The sequence below is a fragment of the Durio zibethinus genome, chromosome 9, assembly GCF_047325235.1.
Source record: "Durio zibethinus cultivar Kanyao isolate XHJ-2024 chromosome 9, ASM4732523v1, whole genome shotgun sequence".
NCBI classification, from domain to species: domain Eukaryota; kingdom Viridiplantae; phylum Streptophyta; class Magnoliopsida; order Malvales; family Malvaceae; genus Durio; species Durio zibethinus.
This window is the reverse complement of record NC_143170.1, coordinates 4,992,746-5,013,487: the sequence shown is the minus strand read 5'-3', so window position 1 is coordinate 5,013,487 and position 20,742 is coordinate 4,992,746. Positions and strand designations below refer to the sequence as shown.

General features: G+C 33.0%; 2 protein-coding genes and 1 pseudogene across 11 annotated transcripts; 2 read left to right on the top strand and 1 right to left on the bottom strand.

Annotated features, from left to right (window-relative positions):
* Positions 1-713: 713 nt before the first annotated feature.
* LOC111302790 (uncharacterized) lies at positions 714-1,530 on the top strand. The gene is made up of 2 exons (XM_022898626.2): positions 714-941; positions 1,027-1,530. Exons 1-2 carry the CDS (start codon positions 849-851, stop codon positions 1,333-1,335), a joined length of 402 nt encoding a protein of 133 aa, XP_022754361.1. The 5' UTR covers positions 714-848; the 3' UTR covers positions 1,336-1,530.
* Positions 1,531-2,553: 1,023 nt separating this feature from the next.
* On the top strand, positions 2,554-15,721 carry LOC111308555 (DNA mismatch repair protein MutS, type 2). 9 transcript variants are annotated; one of them, XM_022906976.2, is made up of 20 exons: positions 2,554-2,843; positions 2,940-3,068; positions 3,158-3,325; positions 3,434-3,517; positions 3,629-3,679; positions 4,335-4,391; positions 4,473-4,555; positions 5,247-5,370; positions 5,465-5,524; positions 5,930-6,169; positions 6,429-6,512; positions 10,854-11,001; positions 11,440-11,567; positions 11,919-11,966; positions 12,092-12,222; positions 12,445-12,527; positions 12,736-12,839; positions 13,066-13,136; positions 14,257-14,555; positions 14,720-15,680. In XM_022906976.2, the coding sequence occupies exons 1-20, from the start codon at positions 2,628-2,630 to the stop codon at positions 14,875-14,877; spliced, it is 2,466 nt and encodes an 821-aa protein (XP_022762711.2). In that variant the 5' UTR covers positions 2,554-2,627; the 3' UTR covers positions 14,878-15,680. The 9 variants fall into 9 exon arrangements, with proteins under 9 accessions (XP_022762711.2, XP_022762702.2, XP_089621736.1 ...); XM_022906967.2 differs by having other exon boundaries at positions 12,442-12,527; XM_089765610.1 differs by having other exon boundaries at positions 12,442-12,527; positions 15,274-15,444.
* A 1,518-nt stretch (positions 15,722-17,239) lies between these two features.
* On the bottom strand, positions 17,240-18,497 carry LOC111315944 (uncharacterized; annotated as a pseudogene). The gene is made up of 2 exons (XR_016345379.1): positions 18,195-18,497; positions 17,240-18,057 (listed from the first exon to the last, which is right to left on the bottom strand). The product of XR_016345379.1 is annotated as an uncharacterized LOC111315944 (transcript).
* Between the last annotated feature and the right edge of the window lie 2,245 nt (positions 18,498-20,742).

Here is a 20,742-nt window from a genome sequence, read left to right as displayed (position 1 = left end):
CTTCAAAAATTAATTGCAAATAACAAACAAATATAATTTTTACTAATACATAAACGTTAAATACATACATAAAAATATGCATATAATATAGTCATATTTTTTTATATTTTGGACTATAACTGAAGTTCGAACAAGAGTCTTTCAATCATAGAGCCGACTTCAATATCACTTATCTAACAGTCCATTGATATAATATAGTTATAAGCATTGCTTTAAACATGGTTCCAGGCTTGGTTAAGAAAAAAAAAAAAAGAACATAATTACATTAAGCATAAAAAATTTTGAATACTTTAAGTCAGTGCCTTTGCTTTTAGTTCTTTTTTTTTGTGGGGTGAGTGTGACATTGTATTTGAGAAGGGGAGATTGGCCTCGGATGGAAGACAACCTGGGCAGATGTGGTTGGAAAGAGACCTCACCCTCAAATCTTGGTGTGCAAATGACCAAATCTCCATTTTATTCTTGGTGCATAAGAACGGACAAGATCATAACTGTGGACTTGGGGGGGGGGTGAGAGCTGCAAATTTCCATTGGCATAACTGCCATAACTAACTCAAACCAATATACATTTCTCACCCTCAAACTTGGCAAGAAAGGCGCAGACTATATGCCAATTGACAAGGTCAAATGTAGATGGGCCACAAAAACTAATTTGCCAGAGAAACAAGGGCTAGTAACCCGTGGAAAATCTCCTAAACATAGAAGCTGCTCTGCCTATTAATGGATTCCCTTGCGTTGCTTCCATTCCTTAGCCTCAATAGTATCCTTTGAATCAAAAAGCATATTGGAGAAAGTACAATCCGCCCACCTCCAGAGACTCGCCCAATCATCCCAAAAATTCCTGACGTATAATGGGAGGCTGTGCGAGCAAACCCAGGGAGTTTGACATCTCTGTCGAGGCTCCTGCCAACCCTGAGAAGCCTCAGCTTGAGACCGCTGCTCCGGTAACACCTTAAATTTTTATTTACACAATTAGAGAATTTACAAGTTTAACAGTTCTGTGTTGTTATTTCATATAAATGAATGCAGGAGAACACTAATGGAGGTGAGAGTCAGATTGAAAAACCTTTGGTAGATCTTTCTGAACCAGAAAAGGAGGCTCAAGGCTCGTCCTCCGAGCCAAACACCACTGCTGCTGAGCCAGTTTCCTCAGAGACGGTTGCTGAGACCGCCAGACCAACAGAGGACGACGTTAAAGCCGCTGCCATGAATGCGGAGGATAAGGTTGAGGTTACTGATAAGACCACAGTGGCGGCAAAGGAGGTTGAAGCTGAAAAATCAAGTGCCGCCCCAAGCAAGGAAGAAGTTAAAAGTGATGCACCTCTCGTCTCTGCGTGATCACAGAGAAAAACTAGAGCGCAGACGGTTCATCATTTACTTCAAAAATGCTTACTTTTGGATGGTTGGATTGTATTTTGTATCAGCCTGATCAGATTTATATCTCCCACACTGTCTGTAACAAATGAAAATTCGGATTATATCAATATATCAAATGATCAGTATGGTGGTAATTAATAAATTGTTGTTACTATATTCCTATTAGAACAAGTTCATTTGAATTTCATTATGAATCCAATGGTAACATTCACAAGAATAGGATGGTGTTTGATCTATGTAGCATTCGCAAAAAAAAAAAAAAAATCAAAAATTGATTCAAAATTTTAATATTTAATTTTTTTGTTCAATTCAATTTCAATTCGAATTTGATGATTTTGGATTCCTTAGTCAAAAAATTAAAATTATCTTGGTCAAATTGAATCACATTTTTATTATTTTTTAATTTTTAAAAGATAATAGATATTTCATTTCTAAATAGATGCAAATAAACTAAAAAAAAAAACTAAATTTTCAAAAACTGAATAGATGGAATTCAATTTTATTTTAATAATAAAAAAGTCTTTTTAGGAGTTGGACTAAACAGGTTCGCATCAGTTCTCTAAGTTTTGGGCTGTATTAGGCCCATACGGGGCCCAAACTGAGCCCATTTGAGCTAAGCGAGACGGTGGAGGAGCACAAGGGCATGGCGTGTGACTCACAATCCGTTGTTAAGGTCGGTAATCTAATCTGTTCTTGGCAGATTTTAACCTGATTTTATAAAATTAATTTTTTTATTTTGAAATTCGGGATTCGGATAAAATAAATTAAAAAAAATCGGATTGAATTTAAATTTTAGATAAATTCGATTCAATTTGATATTATATAAAAAAATATTTTTAAAATTAATTATTTGATTTTTTATTTATATATATTTATATAATTATATTTTTAAATATTTTATATTTAAAAAATAATATTTTATTAATTTTAAATTAAATCAAATTATATTATTTATATAATATTAAGTCAGGATTAGATTTGAATATAAAAAATAAAAAAAAATTCAAATCGAGCTTGAATTTGATGATAAACGAAGTCGGATCGAATTTGAGACAGCAAAATCCGATCCGATGCGAACTCTACCCGCCGCTCCCTCTTTTTAACACACGCCACGTGCCCACGAGCATGATCTAGCAACTGAAATCATAACGGATAAAAATGAGGCAAGCTTAGGAGTTAGGGAGGCCGTAGAATCTCAATCTCCATACCCATCCCACCATTTGTAACCGGTTAACTGTCTGAGCGTCAAGAGCATGGCACTGCCGCTCTTTGCAGTGCTAGGCACCATTTGCGGTTACCCAATCAATATAATTCGAAAGAGGAACGTTTATTTCAAAGTATCATCCTCGATTGAAGACCATAATCAATCGAGAGTCAAGTACGATTCTCTTAGGGTTCTTGAATGGGACAAACTCTGCGAATCGGTTGCCTCTTTTGCCCGCACGTCCTTGGGTCGTCAAGCCACTAGGGTTTTTCATTTTTTTCCCTTTCCTTTTTTTTGATAAATCAACAGTTTTCTTTTTTGTTTTCCTTTGCTTGTTGGATTAACAATTGAGAATTGACAGACCCAGCTTTGGTCTCTCAACCAAACGTTCCAAGAGAGTTTGAGGCTTTTACAAGAAACCAATGCTGCAATCCTAATGCACAACGATGGCTCTTTTAACTTGAACTTGACTTCCGTCGACCTTGCTCTCGTAAGTTTTCTTTACTTTCTTCGAATTTTTATTTATTATTACCAATTTGTGATATTTCCCCGAGTGTTTGTATTTTTGTCTCTGCAAAGGTTGAATCTGCCATCAAACATGCCCGGAGGGGCTTACCTTTAGAAGCAAACGAAGCAATGGCTGTTCTATCTCTTCTACTGTTTATTGAAGCTTTGCAGCTTAATTTAAAAGTTACAATCAAGGAAGACTCTGATTGGTATAAACAATTCATGCCGCTTAGTGAATTGGTAAATTCTGCCCTTCAAATGCTTACCCTCCCATGTTCTTGCACATGCATATGCATATTTAGATTTACTTTCTTTTTCTTTTTCCTTTTCAATATATATATATTGCAGATTGCACAACTGGTTGTAAACCGACCAATAATTAAGTTGATTCAGCAAGTTATAGATGAAGATGGCTCTGTTAGAGACTCTGCGGTTTGTTCCTTTTGCCTCAAAGTTTCATCCGTGAAATTATATATAAAGAATTTTGTTTCTTTAATCATATGCCACTGGTTTTATTCCATCTTAAAACTTATTCTCTTTCAGAGCTCTGCCCTTAAGAAAGCACGGGATCATGTGCATATACTTGAAAGAAAGGTGAAACTTCTTGGTTTTTCTTCTTAAAACTCCAGTGATGTTTTTGTTGGAAATACATGTTAGCTCATAACTATTTCTTTTTAGAGCAGTTTTTATCCTTTTTTTTTTTTTTTAAATCAAGGCTTTGTATGATTAAGGTTAGTGTTTGTTGGCAACAACCAGTTATTTGTTAAACATCTTTCAGTTGTTGCCCCCTCTCTGTTTGGTTTTCTCCCAACCCTCTCAAGAAGAATGAGAAATTAAATAAAATTAAAGTTTAAATATCTTTTTGAATGAAATAGATAGAAATCTCATTGAACTTCGCTAAGCTCTAAGCCCTTAACCCAGGCTACTTACCGTATTTAGTATGATGCTTGAATCCTTTTACCTTCTTCATTCATCTCAATTAAAGTCATACACTCTAGGAGATGTTTAGCGTTACTTCAAATTATATCAACATTGGTCTACCTCTACCCTACATTCTCCACATTTCCAGTATTAAATCACTCCTTTTTCATTCTCAAGGGAAAAGGAATGCTTTTACATGTGCTAAACCTTTGTTTATCAGGGTGCAAATCTATTATTTATCCTTTGTCAGTGTTGCTTTCAAATTTTTTTCTGTTAATTAAAATAATCTACTTTGCTATTTTAACTGTGTAATTGCTTCTCTGTTCAGTTGCATCAATTAATGGACAATCTAATTAGGAACGAAACAAAAGAGGCATCCTTTCTGGTAAAATTTATTTGATCACCAACATATGCTTTGTCAATCTTCATCTATTTTATCCTAATTACCACCGTATTATTTGTTCAGGAGGCAAGTAATATTAATGGTAGATGGTGTATAACATCTGGGACTGATCAATTGACAAGTGTCAAGGGTCTTCTATTGTCCAGGTGCATAATTTTGTTGCTTAATTTCACTTATGAATGGAACACAATTATGTTCATGTGTTGTGTGAAAATGTTTAGCCCCCATTCTTGTGCCTTAGGTGTTTAAAATGCTGTTGCTTATCAGGGCAATACCACAATAAAATCTGTATTATTGAGGCACAACAGCAAAGAAGACAGGGCCAAACCACATATTTGGATAAAATGACAATACTTCCATTAACCAATATTTTTATTGTTAATCAGGGACCTTCAGCTTGCTTTTATTTGATGAATCAAGCAGAAAACCCTTATAAAAAAGATTAGTTTTCCATTTTCTCCCTTTCTTATCAATTGCAAAACTTGAATTGAACAAAATTTTGCTCAACATTCAATATTGATTGTAGAAAATTAATTATGGTACTTAAAAATTTCTTCTACAAGAAGGTTGTTTCAGAAGTGCACAAGGAATTTACGTTTTGAGACAAATAATTGAAAACCAAGAAGGATTATAGGATCAAGAGATGGATTAATTTGTACTACTATGGCTAATTCAATTTTTAAAATTGTAGCATTTCCTGATTTTGTCAATTTTCTTGGATAGATACAAAAACATATTTGAAGGCCACATCTTTTTGTATTGCTTTTATTACCCATGAGCTGATGAAGGCCAGAACTTTTTAATACCATGTTATTGAAAGGAAATAAATGGTTCTAGTGGTTCAGGACTAGGAAATATTATAGAGCCACTTGCAGCTGTTCCTTTGAATGATGAGTTACAACAAGCAAGAGCATTAGTGGCAAAGGCTGAGGCAGATGTGCTTTTGACGTTGACAGAAAAGGTTGCTGGCTCTAGCAAGTGAAATTGCATTTAATTTATTATCCAGATTGTCATTTATCTCTCATCATGTTTTTGTATTCCGACAATCTATATAGATACAAATGGATCTCGATGAGATTGAAAAGATCTTGAGAAGTGTAATTCAATTGGATGTGGTAGGTGCTTGCTTCTTTGCAACTTCTTCTTGGATCATATTTGGATTTTAAGTAAAAAGATGAAGAGAAAAGATGTTTAGAAAAGTTTAGATACAATTTTGTTGGTTCTAATGATGGGACCATAAAGTTTAGTTTATGATGGATGTATTCTCCCTTATCTACCTTCAAATTAAAAAAAAAAAAAAAATGAGCCTCAGATGCGTGCATGCCATGTGCCAACTGTGATGGAAGAACTTTTAGGTTCTTCCAAAGTAGGACCTGTCATAAATCTACATCACCAATACAAGTGTTTCAATATATCTTATGGACTACATTTTGTATCATTCTTTCCATTTTTAATGACATAATCTGTTTTTACTTGCTGATTATTCCATTCTTATACTGTTTCTTTTTCTTGATATCTAGATCTATGCTCGTGCAACTTATAGTCTTTCATTTGGAGGCACATATCCCAATATATTCCTGCCAGAAGACATCGATGAACCTTTAGCTGAATCCTACAGCTCAAAGGACAAAACTTTACAGGCATCAAATCCAAAAAAAGAATGGATTTTTTATCTACCTAAAGCTTATCATCCTTTATTACTTCAGCAGCATAGGCAAAAGCTGCACATGGCTGGGAAGGAGGTCCGCAATGCTTCTTCTGTAAGTAGCATATTTCTAACTTTTGCTGTCCTGAACTTTTGCTTTGTCTCAAAACACTTGCAAGAAATAGGATATTTCATATTTGTTTATGAAAATTGAATTCTTTTGTTCTTCTTGTGTCCTCAGTGGTTTTTAGACCTGCTTTATGTACAATAATTGGCACAAGAGATTGCTAGTCACTAATTTTGCTCAAGCTACTCTTCAGGTTCTAGTGGTCAACTTTATGTATTCTTCTCTTCCATACTGTCTTTTGCCTTAGGAACTCAGGAGAAGAAAACTGCAGGGAGAGAATATGGCAGTCAAAGGAGAAGCAGAAATAGAGCTTTCATCCTTGGAAAAGCAGGTAACTAATTAATATTGTGGAAAAACTAAGAAATAAATCAGTGTGGAAACTGAATGTATATTGAAAAACTGCTTATAGAGAATTATACAAGAATCTTAGGTTTATATACAACTAACTAAGGGTTAAACTAGGAAACTAAATCTTCCTAAAAAACTAATCCTATAATTGAGGGATTGTCTATCCTAATTTTAGGGATACAAATACTTAATTCTAGAGATACAAATATAAATATACAGATTACAAGATTACAACCAGCTATAAATAAGTGTTTTCCCACACTCCCCCTCAAGCTGGTGAATAGGTGTTTTCCATTCCCAGCTTGGAAATAATTTCTTGAAATGTTGCACTGCTGAGATCTTTAGTCAACACATCTGCAAGTTGACCTTTGGTTGATACATAAGGTGTACAAATCAATCCACTGTCTAGTTTCTCCTTTATGAAATGTCGGTCTACTTCAATGTGTTTTGTTCTGTTATGTTGCATAGGATTGTATGCAATGCTTATTGCAGACTTGTTATCACAGTAGAGTCTCATTGGTCCATCCTACTTTATCTTCAAGTCTTCTAGGATAATCTTTAACCATAGTAGTTCACAAATTCCTTGAGCCATTGCTCTGAACTCTGCTTCAGCACTTGATCTTGCCACCAGATTCTGTTTTTTACTCCTCCAAGTCACAAGATTACCACCTAAGAAAGTGCAGTACCCTGAGGTGGATAGTTACTGAACCTGCATAATCAATATCTGTATATGCTTCTAGAACTAATCCCGAATTTCTTTTGAATAATATACCTCTCCCAGGATTGGCCTTCAAATAGAGTAATATACGGTAGACAGCCTGTAGGGCACTTCTTTAGGACTATGCATAAATTGACTTACCACACTCGTAGCATATGCTATATCAGGTCTAGTATGTGAGAGATAAATGAGTCTTCCAACTAATCTTTGGTACATCTCTCTATTTACAGCAGCATCTTCATTAGCTTCTCCAATTTTATGATTAGGATCTATAGGGGTATTTGCAGGGTTACATGCAAGCTTCCCAGTTTCCTTCAGAAGATCCATCACATATTTTTGTTGTGAGATGAAAATACCATGCCGGGAGTGAGCGACTTCAATTCCTAGGAAGTACTTCAATCTCCCTAGCTCTTTTATCTCAAATTCTCTAGCCAAACACTGTTTTAGAGATTCTCTCTCTTTTTCATCATCGCCAGTTACAATTATATCACCAACATACACTAATAGAACTGTGACTCTCCCTGAATCAGAGTGCTTGATAAACAATGTGTGATCTCCTTGACTCTGTTTATATCTCATTGCTAGCATCACTTTGGCAAATCTTCCGAACCAAGCTCTAGGAGACTGTTTAAGGCCATATAAAGCTTTTTTCAGCCTGCATACTTTGTTTGCTTCTAGATGACCTCCAAATCCCGGTGGAACCTTCATATATATTTCTTCTTCCAAATCACCATGTAGAAAAGTATTCTTTACATCAAATTGTTGAAGCTGCCAATTGTAATTTGTAGCCAATGATAACAAAATCTTACCTGTATTCATCTTGACAACTGGAGCAAAGATTTCCTAGTAATCCACTCCATAGGTTTGAGTGTAGCTTTTAGCCACTAATCTGGCTTTATACCTTTCAACAATACCATATGCCTTGTGTTTTATAGTGAAAACCCATTTACATCCCACTGAATTTTTTCTTTTAGGTAACTCTACCAGTTCCCATGTCTGATTTTTCTCTAAGGCCTCCATTTCTATTTTCATGGCTTGCCTCCATTTCTCACTAGATAATGCCTCGGATAATGTAGTTGGAACAGAAATAGTATTTAAGCTCACAAGAGAATTTTTTTGGGATTGTGAGAATTTTTCAAATGACACAAAATTAGAGGTTGGGTATAGTGGATGCTTGGTACATTCTCTGGTTCCTTTCCTAATGGCAATAGGCAGATCATAATCACTAGTTATAGTTTTAGGAGATTCATGCTCATTTTGAGAAACAGAGTCAAAAACTGTAGTTATCTTATTTTCAGAGTTGGGATCAGGTTCAGGGACTGGCATTGGTTCAGGATCTGGAACTTTCCTTCTTGAGTACACCTGTAATTCCTTCATAGAATCAAGAACAATATTATCCTTTGTCACATCTTCCGTATTTGGAATGGGTTCAGACTCAAATTCAGTGTTTGACTTGGGCTCAACAGAAACAGGTTTCGGCTCAGAAGAATTGATGGGTGTAAATGTTGAAGAAGGGGGCAAATCAAGCAAAAAGAAGTCTTTATCCTTATCTTCCATGAATGAAGTCTCCCCCTGAAGATAAGGTTGAGTAAAAAATGGTTTATTTTCTTCAAAAGTGACATCTGCAGACACATAGAATTTTTTGGTAAGAGGATGATAGCCCTTATATCCTTTTTGAGTTGAAGAATACCCTACAAAAATACACTTAATCACTCTTGGATCCAACTTTCCCCTGTTATGACTGTGAACATGAACAAATGATGTACAACCAAATATCCTAAGTGTGAGATTGTTTGTGGTATTGAGGTTGAGATAAAATTGTGAGAGTAGTTCCATAGGAGTTTTAAATCCCAAAACTCTTGAAGGTAACCTATTTATAATGTGTGTGGCAATGAGAACAACTTTCTCCCAGTAAGATTTAGGTACATTTGCTTGAAAAAGAAAGGCTAGGGTTGTGGCTAGTAAATGGTTATTTTTCCTCTCTGCCACTCCATTCTGCTGTGGAGTATTAACACAAGATGACTCATGGATAATCCCCTCTTTTTGGAAATAGAAGGATAGACTCTGGTTGAAGTAGTCTCTTAAATTATCAGACCTAAATCTCTTGATTCTCACTCCAAATTGATTTTGGACCATGTTTTGGAAGCTTAACACACTATTCACATCTGATTTGGATTTAAGTAAAAAAACCCAAGAGATCCTGGTACAATCATCTATAAATGAAACAAACCATCTCGCACTTGAAATATTAGGAATTGTAGAGGGACCCCAAATGTCACTATGAATCAAGTAAAAGGGAGTAGAACTTCTTTTGTTACTGATTGGAAAAGACGCACGTCTATGCTTTGCAAGTTCGCAAATATCACAATGAAAATCTTCGACATTTAATCCTTTGAACAAAGAAGGAAACATGTTTCATAAAGTTCCAAAAGAAGGATGTCCAAGACGAAAATGATAAAGCCAGATTTTATCTTTATTGGAAGATTTTTCAGAAAGAAATGACAAAGGTAAACTATTCTCGATATTACTTGTGTTATTTGATGTCTCAAGATAGTATAGTCCATCCTTCTCCTTAGCAAGTCCAATCATCTTCCCCGAACTTTGGTCCTGAAATTCACAATAAGAGGGATAAAAAGTTACTTTGCAATTCATATCTCTGGTAAGTTTTTGTATAGATATCAGATTAGTAGACAATCCAGGAACATGAAGAACATTTTTTAGAACAAACGAGAGATTAACTTGAACATCTCCTAATCCTGCCACTGTAGTAAGTGAACCATCTGCAACAACAATTTTCTTATTACTAGGACACAGGTTATATGTACTAAACTTTTGTGAGGAATGTGTTATATGGTCTGTGGCTCCTGAGTCAATGACCTAAGAACTCGTAATAGGCTTAGCCGAGACATTTAATCCATGAGAACCGGAAGCTTTACTTGAACTAGAAACCTTACCCAAAGAACATACCACAGTAGGCTTTTCAAGGATTTTCAATAAGTTTTTTAGTTTTTAATCTCTTCCCTGTCGAACTCTCCTTATTTCTGAGACATCTGTAGTACTCCAATAATTTTCTCACTTGACATTTCCTCAAATTGGGTGGTAGTGATATCTTTCTTTGAAAGGGTTTAACAATGAAGGCCTAAACAGGATTTGGCAATGAAGGCCTAAAATAGAAGTCAGCAATGAAGGTTGAAAATTTTGCTTCCCAAGAAGAGCCTAAAGCTCTAATACCATATGGAAAAACTAAGAAATAAATCAGTGTGAAAACTGAATGTATATTGAAAAACTGTTTATAGAGAATTATACAAGAATCTTAGGTTTATATACAACTAATTATGGGTTAAACTAGGAAACTAAATCTTCCTAAAAAACTAATCCTATAATTGAGGGATTGTCTATCCTAATTTTAGGGATACAAATACTTAATTCGAGAGATACAAATACAAATATACAGATTACAAGATTACAACCAGGTATAAATAAGTGTTTTCCCACAAATATCATAATATTAACCATCAGCTGCTATTATCATCAGTGACAAAATTATATTAATTATCCAATCATGTTAGCATTCAATTTCAAGAATAATATTCTCCTGATTGCTAGGTTAGAGCTCTGGAAGAAGCTCCTCCTGTGCCAATTGATATTTTTATTCCCCAGAAGACAAGAGTGCTGATGATAACTGGCCCTAATACTGGTGGTAAAACTATATGTTTAAAGACAGTTGGATTGGCTGCAATGATGGCAAAATCAGGTTTACATTTTTTTCCTTTTTCTTAATGACTAACTTATGCTCATCAAAAATTAAATGGAGGCATGAAAATTATAAAAATGCTCTATGGTTATGTAGTTATTAGCATATTAGCCTTTTCTCATTCTAAGCTTTTTGCACATACTCCTTATGCAAAAATGTAATTATGTCAAGTAAGTCAAGGGCAGTGAAATGCTTGTGAAGCAAAATATAAAGTACAATAATAATGTTTCAAACTAGATACCAAGTTTTCCAGATTTAACCGAGTCTTCTCTTAAAACTTATGATGAATGTTAATATAATTTTATTGCATATGTTCTAGGATGTATCAAAAATGATCATTGAGCAGTAGTTTCATTTGCTTTACATGTTTTATTGTCTTGGATAAATTATTTTTGTCCTATACTGCATGACCTTCTCCATGTTTCTTTAATAATGCAGGTCTTTATGTTTTATCTTCAGAATCTGCAAAAATTCCTTGGTTTGATAGTGTTTTTGCTGATATTGGTGATGAGCAGTCCTTGTCTCAATCATTGTCTACATTCTCTGGCCACCTGAAACAAATTAGTGTAAGGATGATATACCTTCTATATTTTTTCCTGTTTGTTTGAGATGAGCAAATAAAAATATAAAATAGCCAGGTAGAGCACAACCAATTTCTTGGAGAGTTCAAAATGTCTGGCTTGCTTCAGTGTGAATATTCAGCATTTTGCACCAGCAAAGTGATCTTCATAGACCTCAAGCTGGTTCACATCATTCCTAAGATCGATCACTTGGTGGCTTTGCTTCATTCCTTAATCCTTAAATACTTTGGGATTTTAACTGCCAACTAGGAATTCTTAAGTTTTGGGGATTAAATACTACACACACAGTGCTCTGGCTAAAAATTTCCTGATGCAGTTTAAGTATTTGTGTTGCAGGAAATCCAGTCACAGTCCACAAGTCAATCACTGGTGCTACTAGATGAAGTATGTTTCAATTAGGCATTTGTGATTACTTACCTCAATTAACAGTCTGAGATTGAAGAGAAGAAAAATACTACACAGTTACAAACAAATCTAAAATGGATTTTTCCCCATTCCATATCTGATAGGTTGGTGCAGGAACAAATCCCCTTGAAGGAGCAGCACTTGGAATGTCTCTACTAGAATCTTTTGCTGAAAGTGGTGCATTGTTGACAATGGCTACAACGCATCATGGTGAACTTAAAACTTTGAAATACAGGTATATAGTAGCTATCTTGTTGCATACTTCAGTCTATTGACATTTCTAGTTTGAGATGAAAATAAAATAATGATCATGTTTACGGTTATTATAGTTTAAACTCATTCATATGGAAGATGTGTTGTTAACTATCTTCTGGCTCTTGCATTTATAATAAGGATTTTGCTGCTGCTCCAAATTCTTGATCTTATATTATTCTTAATCTTATATTTTGTTTAGCAGTAATGATACCTTTGAAAATGCTTGTATGGAGTTTGATGAAGAGAATTTGAAGCCAACTTACAAGATTCTCTGGGGAGTACCAGGTATTCAGTCTTGAGTATGTGACAAAGAACAACCAATTGCTTGATTCTTGGACTGTTTTCTGCTAGTTAACGGCGTCTTGGACCAAAAAAGCTTTTTGAAGCCAAGTTTTGCAACTGAGAAACTGCTTGTTATTTGGTGTTTTGAGTAATATCATCATCTTGTTATAACAAGACTAATTGTGACTTAGGCAGTGTAACATTGTCTTAGGTCGTTCAAATGCAATCAATATAGCTGAAAGATTGGGAGTACCCCGTATAGTTGTTGATAATGCTCGCGAGCTATATGGTGCTGCTAGTGCTGAGATTGATGAGGTAACAGATTACACTTAGAATGTACTTGTTATTAGTTAAGCTCTTGTATCTGCTAGTATCAGCTTGTGGACTGAGCAACTATTATTTTCTACTTTGCTTTACTGAAAGTTACTATTATTCAGTTGCACAGTTGTATGAATACGTGTAGTTGAGAACAAGTGTTGAACTCTGGTTCATCCTACATCATCAGTATACCTTATAATATTTGGATCATTTCTTAATGCAGGTAATAATAGATATGGAAATATTCAAGCAAAATTTTCAAGAGCTTATCAATGAGTCTCGGCATTATCTGATGTATGTATCTTTTTCTTAAAGCTGATCACTGGGTGGGAAAGCATGAGCTTCCAATCTAATTTAAATCTTTATGGCCATTGGTTCAAAAGGCTATGCAGATAACTGCTCTTGATCATTAGTCATTACATTAAATTAATTGCTCAGCATCGATATAAGCTATGTTCTGATAACCTAGTCATTTTTTTTTTCATGAGTTTTCTAATGTCTATTTACATATTTATCCTCACTGAATGAGTCTAACGATTCTAAAATAATATAGATAAAAAATCCTAATTTGTCTTTGTAACCTTACGGAATATTGGTTAAAAGAAGCATAATTGCCAAATCCATTTTTTTGTTGAAGCATGTTCATTTCCTTTTTATTCTCCCTACCACTTGCGGACAAACATAATTCATTTTTGCCCCTGCAATCTTCAATTTTTATCTGGAAACTGTCTCAGTGAACTTTGTTTTTTTGGCTGGTCTACTACTGGATGTATATCAGGCTATTTTAGCATAAAATTTCTTATTATTTGGTGAAGGCATTTTGACTGTTCATTATTTAACCAATCTCATTTGAATTTTAAATAACCTTGGAGGATGGATTTTAAAGCAATAATTCTTTTAAGACTAACACATGAATGCAAGTATCAAAAATGAAAATATAGTGATTGTCAGTCCACTTTTTTCTGAATTCAAGGTCTTGTTCTTTACTCCACCTTTTATTACTTGTTTTGACTCGACATTTTACATCCATTTTCTTTCAACGTATAGTAAAATTCTTATTCTGAATATATAATTTAGTAATGTGCTTCCTTTTAGAGGAGGCTGGGATTCAACTCTACGTGTATTTAACCTGGATTGTCTTGTCTGCTATCACTGTTTGACTCAAGATGGAAAATGTTAAGGTCTACTTGCCGTCTTCTATGTGATAGGCCCATAGCCAGGGAATACTGGATTTGAGAAGGGAAAGAAAAAGTTTGTCAATGCAGCATGTATCCAAGTTATGTAAAAGTTGCTTGCTAATCTTTGTAGTTGATAAATACTATAAATAAGGCTGCTGTCGATTAAGGAGTTACAAACATGTATTCCAAGTCTGTGGATGCCCTATCTAGTGTCTGGGTTCTGCTTGTGATTTCAGGCTGTCAAGAGGTCTTCATGAAAGGCTATTGCTCACTAGAAGAAAGCTCAGGGATCTTGGTGCTGATCAAAGATCTAAGAAGATGCAAGAACTATCTGAGGCTGCTGCGGTAGCTCGATCTATCCTCCACAAAAAGGCACGGCAGTTTCGTATGTCCCCAATGGAACAATCTCAACTCAGTAAAGCTAGCAAGCTTACACTAGAAAGTAATTACAAGCATGCTACAGCAGTTGAAACTGAGCAGCAGGCTACCAGTATGAGTTCATCCTCTATTCAAGTTATCAAACAACCAAAATCAGGTATCATTTATAAAGCAGATGAAGTTTTCCTCTGCGAAGTTGGAATAGTTAGCTATTTATCTTTCGAACCCTTTGTGCCAGAATATTGCTCTACTTAGCTTAGTCCGGCGAAAAGGTCATTGAGTTTTTATTAGTAAATCTTTCCTATGGCATTCATGATGCAGAAAAACTTACTGAGCTTCCTGAGGTTGGTGATACAGTGCTTGTTTCATCCCTTGGCAAGAAAGCAACCGTTTTAAGAGTAGACGCATATAAAGAAGAAATAGTAGTTCAAGCCGGAAACATGAAACTTAAGTTAAAATTAATCGATGTTAGGGCATGAATGGTAAGAATAGTATGATTATGGGCACCTTTTTACTTGATGCTGTTTCATTGATATTTAGTATAGCATCCGCACTTGTCTAATCTTTTCTTTCATAATTCTTTATACAATAGTATAGTGCATAGAGAAATCATTTATTGAAGAGAATTGAATGTAAGAATATATCGTTATCAGATTTAGTTTCTTTGTTTTATATGGAATCCCCAAAACAAAGGTGCGCCTCCAACTATTTGACTCTCCACTAGGTTTGCTCTGTTGCCTATACTGGTCTTGCTTGCATGCTTATTTTCAAATGCAGAAACAATGGCATAGTAAAGTTGCTGAATATAGTGGATGTAAGAGTGACAAAGTATCTCTTGCCTGCAATTGTTGCATGAGGTGGTGTGCATTATGTAGGAAAGTGTTATTCACGCATGGCAACCATTTAGAAATTAGAAGGTGGAATGACATTGAAGATCATCATTGTCCAGCCAGCTTCATGAAAAGAAAGAACCATTTGTAAATATTTGGCTGTAAATATCTTGAAGCTGAATTTTGGAATTTCAAGAAAATTAATCACAAGTTTTTTCAACAACTAAGCAGTCAAGTGAAGACTCTATACCCTATAAAATATCCTTAGCAGCTCAGATCAGCATAGTAAAGAGAGACTCAATCTATTTGTGTGATTAAAATCATTATCTTGAAGCCAAAGAAGCTATCTCTTTGTTGAAGTTTGTTGTTTAGTCTCAATTTGCTTATAGCTTGATTAATTGAAAATGTAAACATTAATACCTTAGCAGTGCAAGAATTGGGTTACTGGTGTATATTTTCTGTTCTTCCAAGAGGTAGATACGGATTTTTACTAGCTTTTGTCTGTAGAAATATTTAAGTTTCCATTGGCAGTAATTGATATTCTTCTCATTGAGCAACTGTGACTTTTGCAGCAGAATGGATTGAAAGAGTTTTAAGTATATTTGTGGCAAAATTATTTGTTCTTAATTTTATTTTGAGAAAATAAAGCTAGATGCACCAGAGTTTGGAAAGATGAAGAGGGGGGGGTTTGGAATTATCAATTATGCTCATTAGTCACGGATGTATAAATGGAAACTCATGATGATCATTGTGGTGTGAATAGATACTTTTTGGAATTATTATGTTAGATATGCAACACTAGGGACCGTTTTAGCGATATCATAGGTAAGATATGGGACAGATAAAATATTTTTTATTTTTATTTTTATTTTAAAATTTTATATTATATTTATTTTTGTATTTATATTTAATAAATATTTTAAATATATCTTTATTTTCATTTATTAGAGTATTTAATGAATATATATAATTTTCATGCACATAGCTTTTTTTTTTAAATAAAGATTAGAATTTTTTTTTTAGTTTTTTTTTTTATTTTTTACTTATATATTTAGGTAATTTTTTATAAATATATATTAATATATTTTTTCAATAAAAATATATTAATTTTAATTAATCTAAAATAATAATTTATATTATTTAATAAAAATTTTATTTATTAATTATATAAAAATATATATGTAAGATACGAGTATGAGATAGGTGTTATATTATTTGTTTTCATTTCTGTTTCAAATAAAAATTTAAAATTATACATATTTTCATATTCATAATGTAATAATTATCTTAATTCGAATAAAAAATCATATTTTTATTTAATATGAGTAAGATTAATATGTCTAATACGATTTTTGACATCATCGGGTTGTTGAACTAAAATTCTAAAAAGTAATAATATTAGGAATTAACTTAAATTATAGAAAATTATTTAATGTTAATAAATTAAAGAAAATATTTAATGCAAATGTTAATAATTTTAAAATTTTTAATATGATATTTAAATTATAAATTTATTAATTAATATAATATTTAAAAGCTAATCATATTAAAAGTTAATATTATATTAATTAATAAATTTATAATTCAAATAAGATATTAAAGATTTTTAAATTTATAAATCACATTAAATATTTCATTAAAATTTTTTTATCAATTAACATTTCACTAAAATTTAGTTACTATTAATACCATTAACTTTTTGTTTTTAATGGACAACAGAAAGCTGGCACCACAATGTCCGGTAGCTAAGCTTGTGGAGGCTTTAACTCAAGCTCTTATGTCTTCAATTTGCGTCTTCCAAAACAAGCATATGCTCTAACACTTTGTAGTTGGATACTTCCAAAAATTTTTTTTTTTTGGAACTAAAAGAAATTGGTGAGGGACTTCCCGGTATGGACTGCTTGATGGATATTACGGCATATCCTTTTTGTTTGGTTGTGTATAATTTGCAAATTCTTAGCATCACGGACGATTGCTGCCAAAGGAAGTGATATCCATAACATACACAGAAGAAAACAAACCTTTCAATTTTCATTCCTTTTATGGAACAACTTTCCTTCAATACAGCATTATAAGTGAAAAGGCTTAAAACCCATTTCTGATCATAAAACCTGTTCGTTTAACAATGAAAGCTAAAAAGCATGTGCTCCAGTACTTATTTAACAACATTATTTTCCATCTGATGACATGCCATTCAGTTCAACTTGGATTAAACGACGCTGGCATTTCCTATACTCCTACAGGAAATTAGAGGGATTACGGTCGAACTGAATCCTCTAATTCCTCATGCATGTGACCACTGTAATCATCGATAACCCCAGAGGCCCACCCAAATTGAAAGGTAAAATCGAGGAAATACAGCATGAAAGAGAGGGAAATGCAACTGAAAAGCATAGGAAGGGGCCCAAAGATCCAAAAAAAAAGAGGGAAAGAGAAGTAAAAGGCACGAAGTCCTAGAGACCAAAAATAGCTGCCTTTATTCACGGTGGTGGCCACATATTCAGCGGTGAGATGGTGGTAGCGCTGATCCTGGAACATCTTCTTCACAGGCACGTTGATGAGCATGCTTGCATGGCTGTAATACCTGATGGACTGCAAGTTGAGCAAGAAGGCCACCAGGAAACAAAGCAATATCGAGAAAAACTTGATAGAAAATGCTACGTCGCTTTTGTCTCCAAATATGAACCAAGACGATCTACTACTAGTACCGTTCGTCATCAACACAGCGATGAGGGAACTCAGCATGATAGCCGTCGATGCCAATACAGTCGATGCCATTATGTTGTTTCTCAGCGTTTGCACTGCCAAAATCCCATTTTTGGACACGTCCTGCACCATAAAAATTAACCATTAATTTATATATATACATCCATTCCTATGAATACAAGGGTTCAATTAGATTCTATATTCACATAAGAATATGAAATCAGTATTCAAGAAATTAAGAGGGCAAATAAATGGCCAACCTCCATCATAGCTCGAACCCAGAAGCGGCGGTTGATGGCGTTGACGCCGATGACAGTCTTGGTGGGATTATTTACGATTCGGTAGAGAAGCCATAGATGGTAAGCCATCATTATAAAGATCCCCATTGGGACTAGTACCAAATCCATATATTTTTTCTCGATAGTCATATTGGATTCAAAAAGTAAATTATGCAAGGCTATAGAGAACTGTTAAACCCCAAGGCCTTTGGCTAAGGTGGCTGTTTCTTGTGTTTCTTCAAAGCCGAAATTACGAGTTTTTTGTCTGACGTGTGAACGGAGAGGGAGAAAACACAGACACACACCTGGGGTTGCGGGGTAGGCTTGCATGTATATATGGAAGGAAATGGGAAATAAGGAAATGAAAACTGGGATTTGGCGCATTAAAGTGGGACTCTCACATGTAATGCTGACCCAGCCTCTGGTTTGAGCAATGAGATTGCTTCAGTAGGATACTTAACTCTCAACAAAAATTGTCACAGCTGCCGTTGGCACAAATGGTTAAAGTTTAATATTAAGATACAAAATATTCAAATTTAGATTCTCATTATTCTTTATTGATAGGTGATTTATAAGTTTAAAAAATTTTAAAGGATCTGTAAATCTTCTTGGGAATCAATGATTAACCTAACTTTTAAGATAAAATAATCTTCCCAACTTCTAAATTTTTATTGACCCAAAAAAAAAAAAAATACTATCCCAACACAAAATTACAAGAAAAGATCATCAATGTCCAAAAAATAAAAATTAAGGGGTGATTTTGAAAGAAAAAAAAATTGTTTAAAGATGAGATTATCTTTTGTTGAGAGCTACTTTCTTCTTTTTTGCTTCTTTTCATTTTCAGTTTTCTTTCTTACAATTTTTTGCTTTTTCTTTTAGGTGTGCTCTCTTACCTTCTTTCTTTTTTTATTTTTATTCAGTATTGATTTGAGTTTTTGTTTTATTTGTATATAAGATTAAAATTAAGTTTGTCAGTACTTTTTCAGAATTTTAAGAGACATTTCTTGTCATATCAACAATTTCAGCTATTTTGGTATGGCAATTGAAGGAAAATCTTAAAATGAAGTTTTTTGGGTAAAATTTACAAAATTATATTATAAACAATTAAATCAAAATTGATAGATTAAATTCATTACATAGATTAAGTATATAAAATTTGAAAAAAAAATTATATTTTTTAATAAATATTTTTAATAAAATGTTAACAAAATTTTTATTATTGAATAATTATCGATCAAATTTAAATTATAAATAATTTTTTTAATAATTTTTTTATATATTATTGATTTTTACATTAAATTTTATTAATTTATTATTTAAATTTTTTTTATTAAAGATTTTTATTAAATTATATTTAAAAAATAATTTCATAAATTTCACTTAAAAAACTTCATGTAAATTTTGTCTTAACAATTGAATAGCATTTGTCATGCTATTGACTGTCATTTGTATATGTAATTTTGAGATTTTATATTGTAATTATAAGATTTAATGAATATGTATTTAGATGTAAAAGTAACGATAATGATAAAATATAATATAATAATAAAAAATTATCAATATTACATTAAAATTAAATATAATAAATTTATAATATATGTTTAATATTTATAAAATTAATAAATTATTAAAACTTATTAAAATTATTTATATATTAGATAATAATGTAACCTCAATCACACGACACCGTCACCGGTTTGACAAGGCAATAGCCTACCAAACCCTCCGCGACTTCGCTTTCCAATTCACTTGAAAGCTGAAATTCTAATCCCAAGATAACAAATCAGCGTCTCGCTAGTTAGCTTGCTTGGTTGCGCTCTCGTTGTAGTCGTTTATATAATCACTTTAACTTGGAAAACCTATTTTAATCTTTTGTTACTCTTCTATACCAAGCATTATATGTTGATCCCTTCCTTCTAATCACATCAATTAATAGATTTATGATATGTAATTTGTTGATATGAAACCATTTTAACTGATTTTTTCATGTTATATTGAAGAGAAAAACATCTAAATTTTAATAAAACAAGTACTATTAGCTCTTTTTATATATACATGCATGGCAAAATATTGATATGTTGATATGAAACCATTTTAACTGATTTTTTCATGTTATATTGAAGAGAAAAACATCTAAATTTTAATAAAACAAGTACTATTAGCTCTTTTTATATATACATGCATGGCAAAATATTCGTGATGCCAAAAATACCAAGTACAAGAAAATTTTTTTTATTTTTTATTTTTATTTTGAAAGCATGTAAAGAGATAGTTTTTAAACAACACTAATTTGCACTTCTTATTTTTAATTTGCAGCTTAGCTCTTGACCAAATGCTTAGCAAAGGTAGTGGTTACTGATTTAATAGGGATATCAATTTTATCTATATCTAATTAAAAGCTCAAATTTTATTCGAATAAAGATGAAAATGAGTATCACATTATAGATATGAAAATGAAGATGGGTATGATTTTAAATTTTTATTGAGAATGAAGATATAGACAAGTAATATTATACACACCATGTATCAA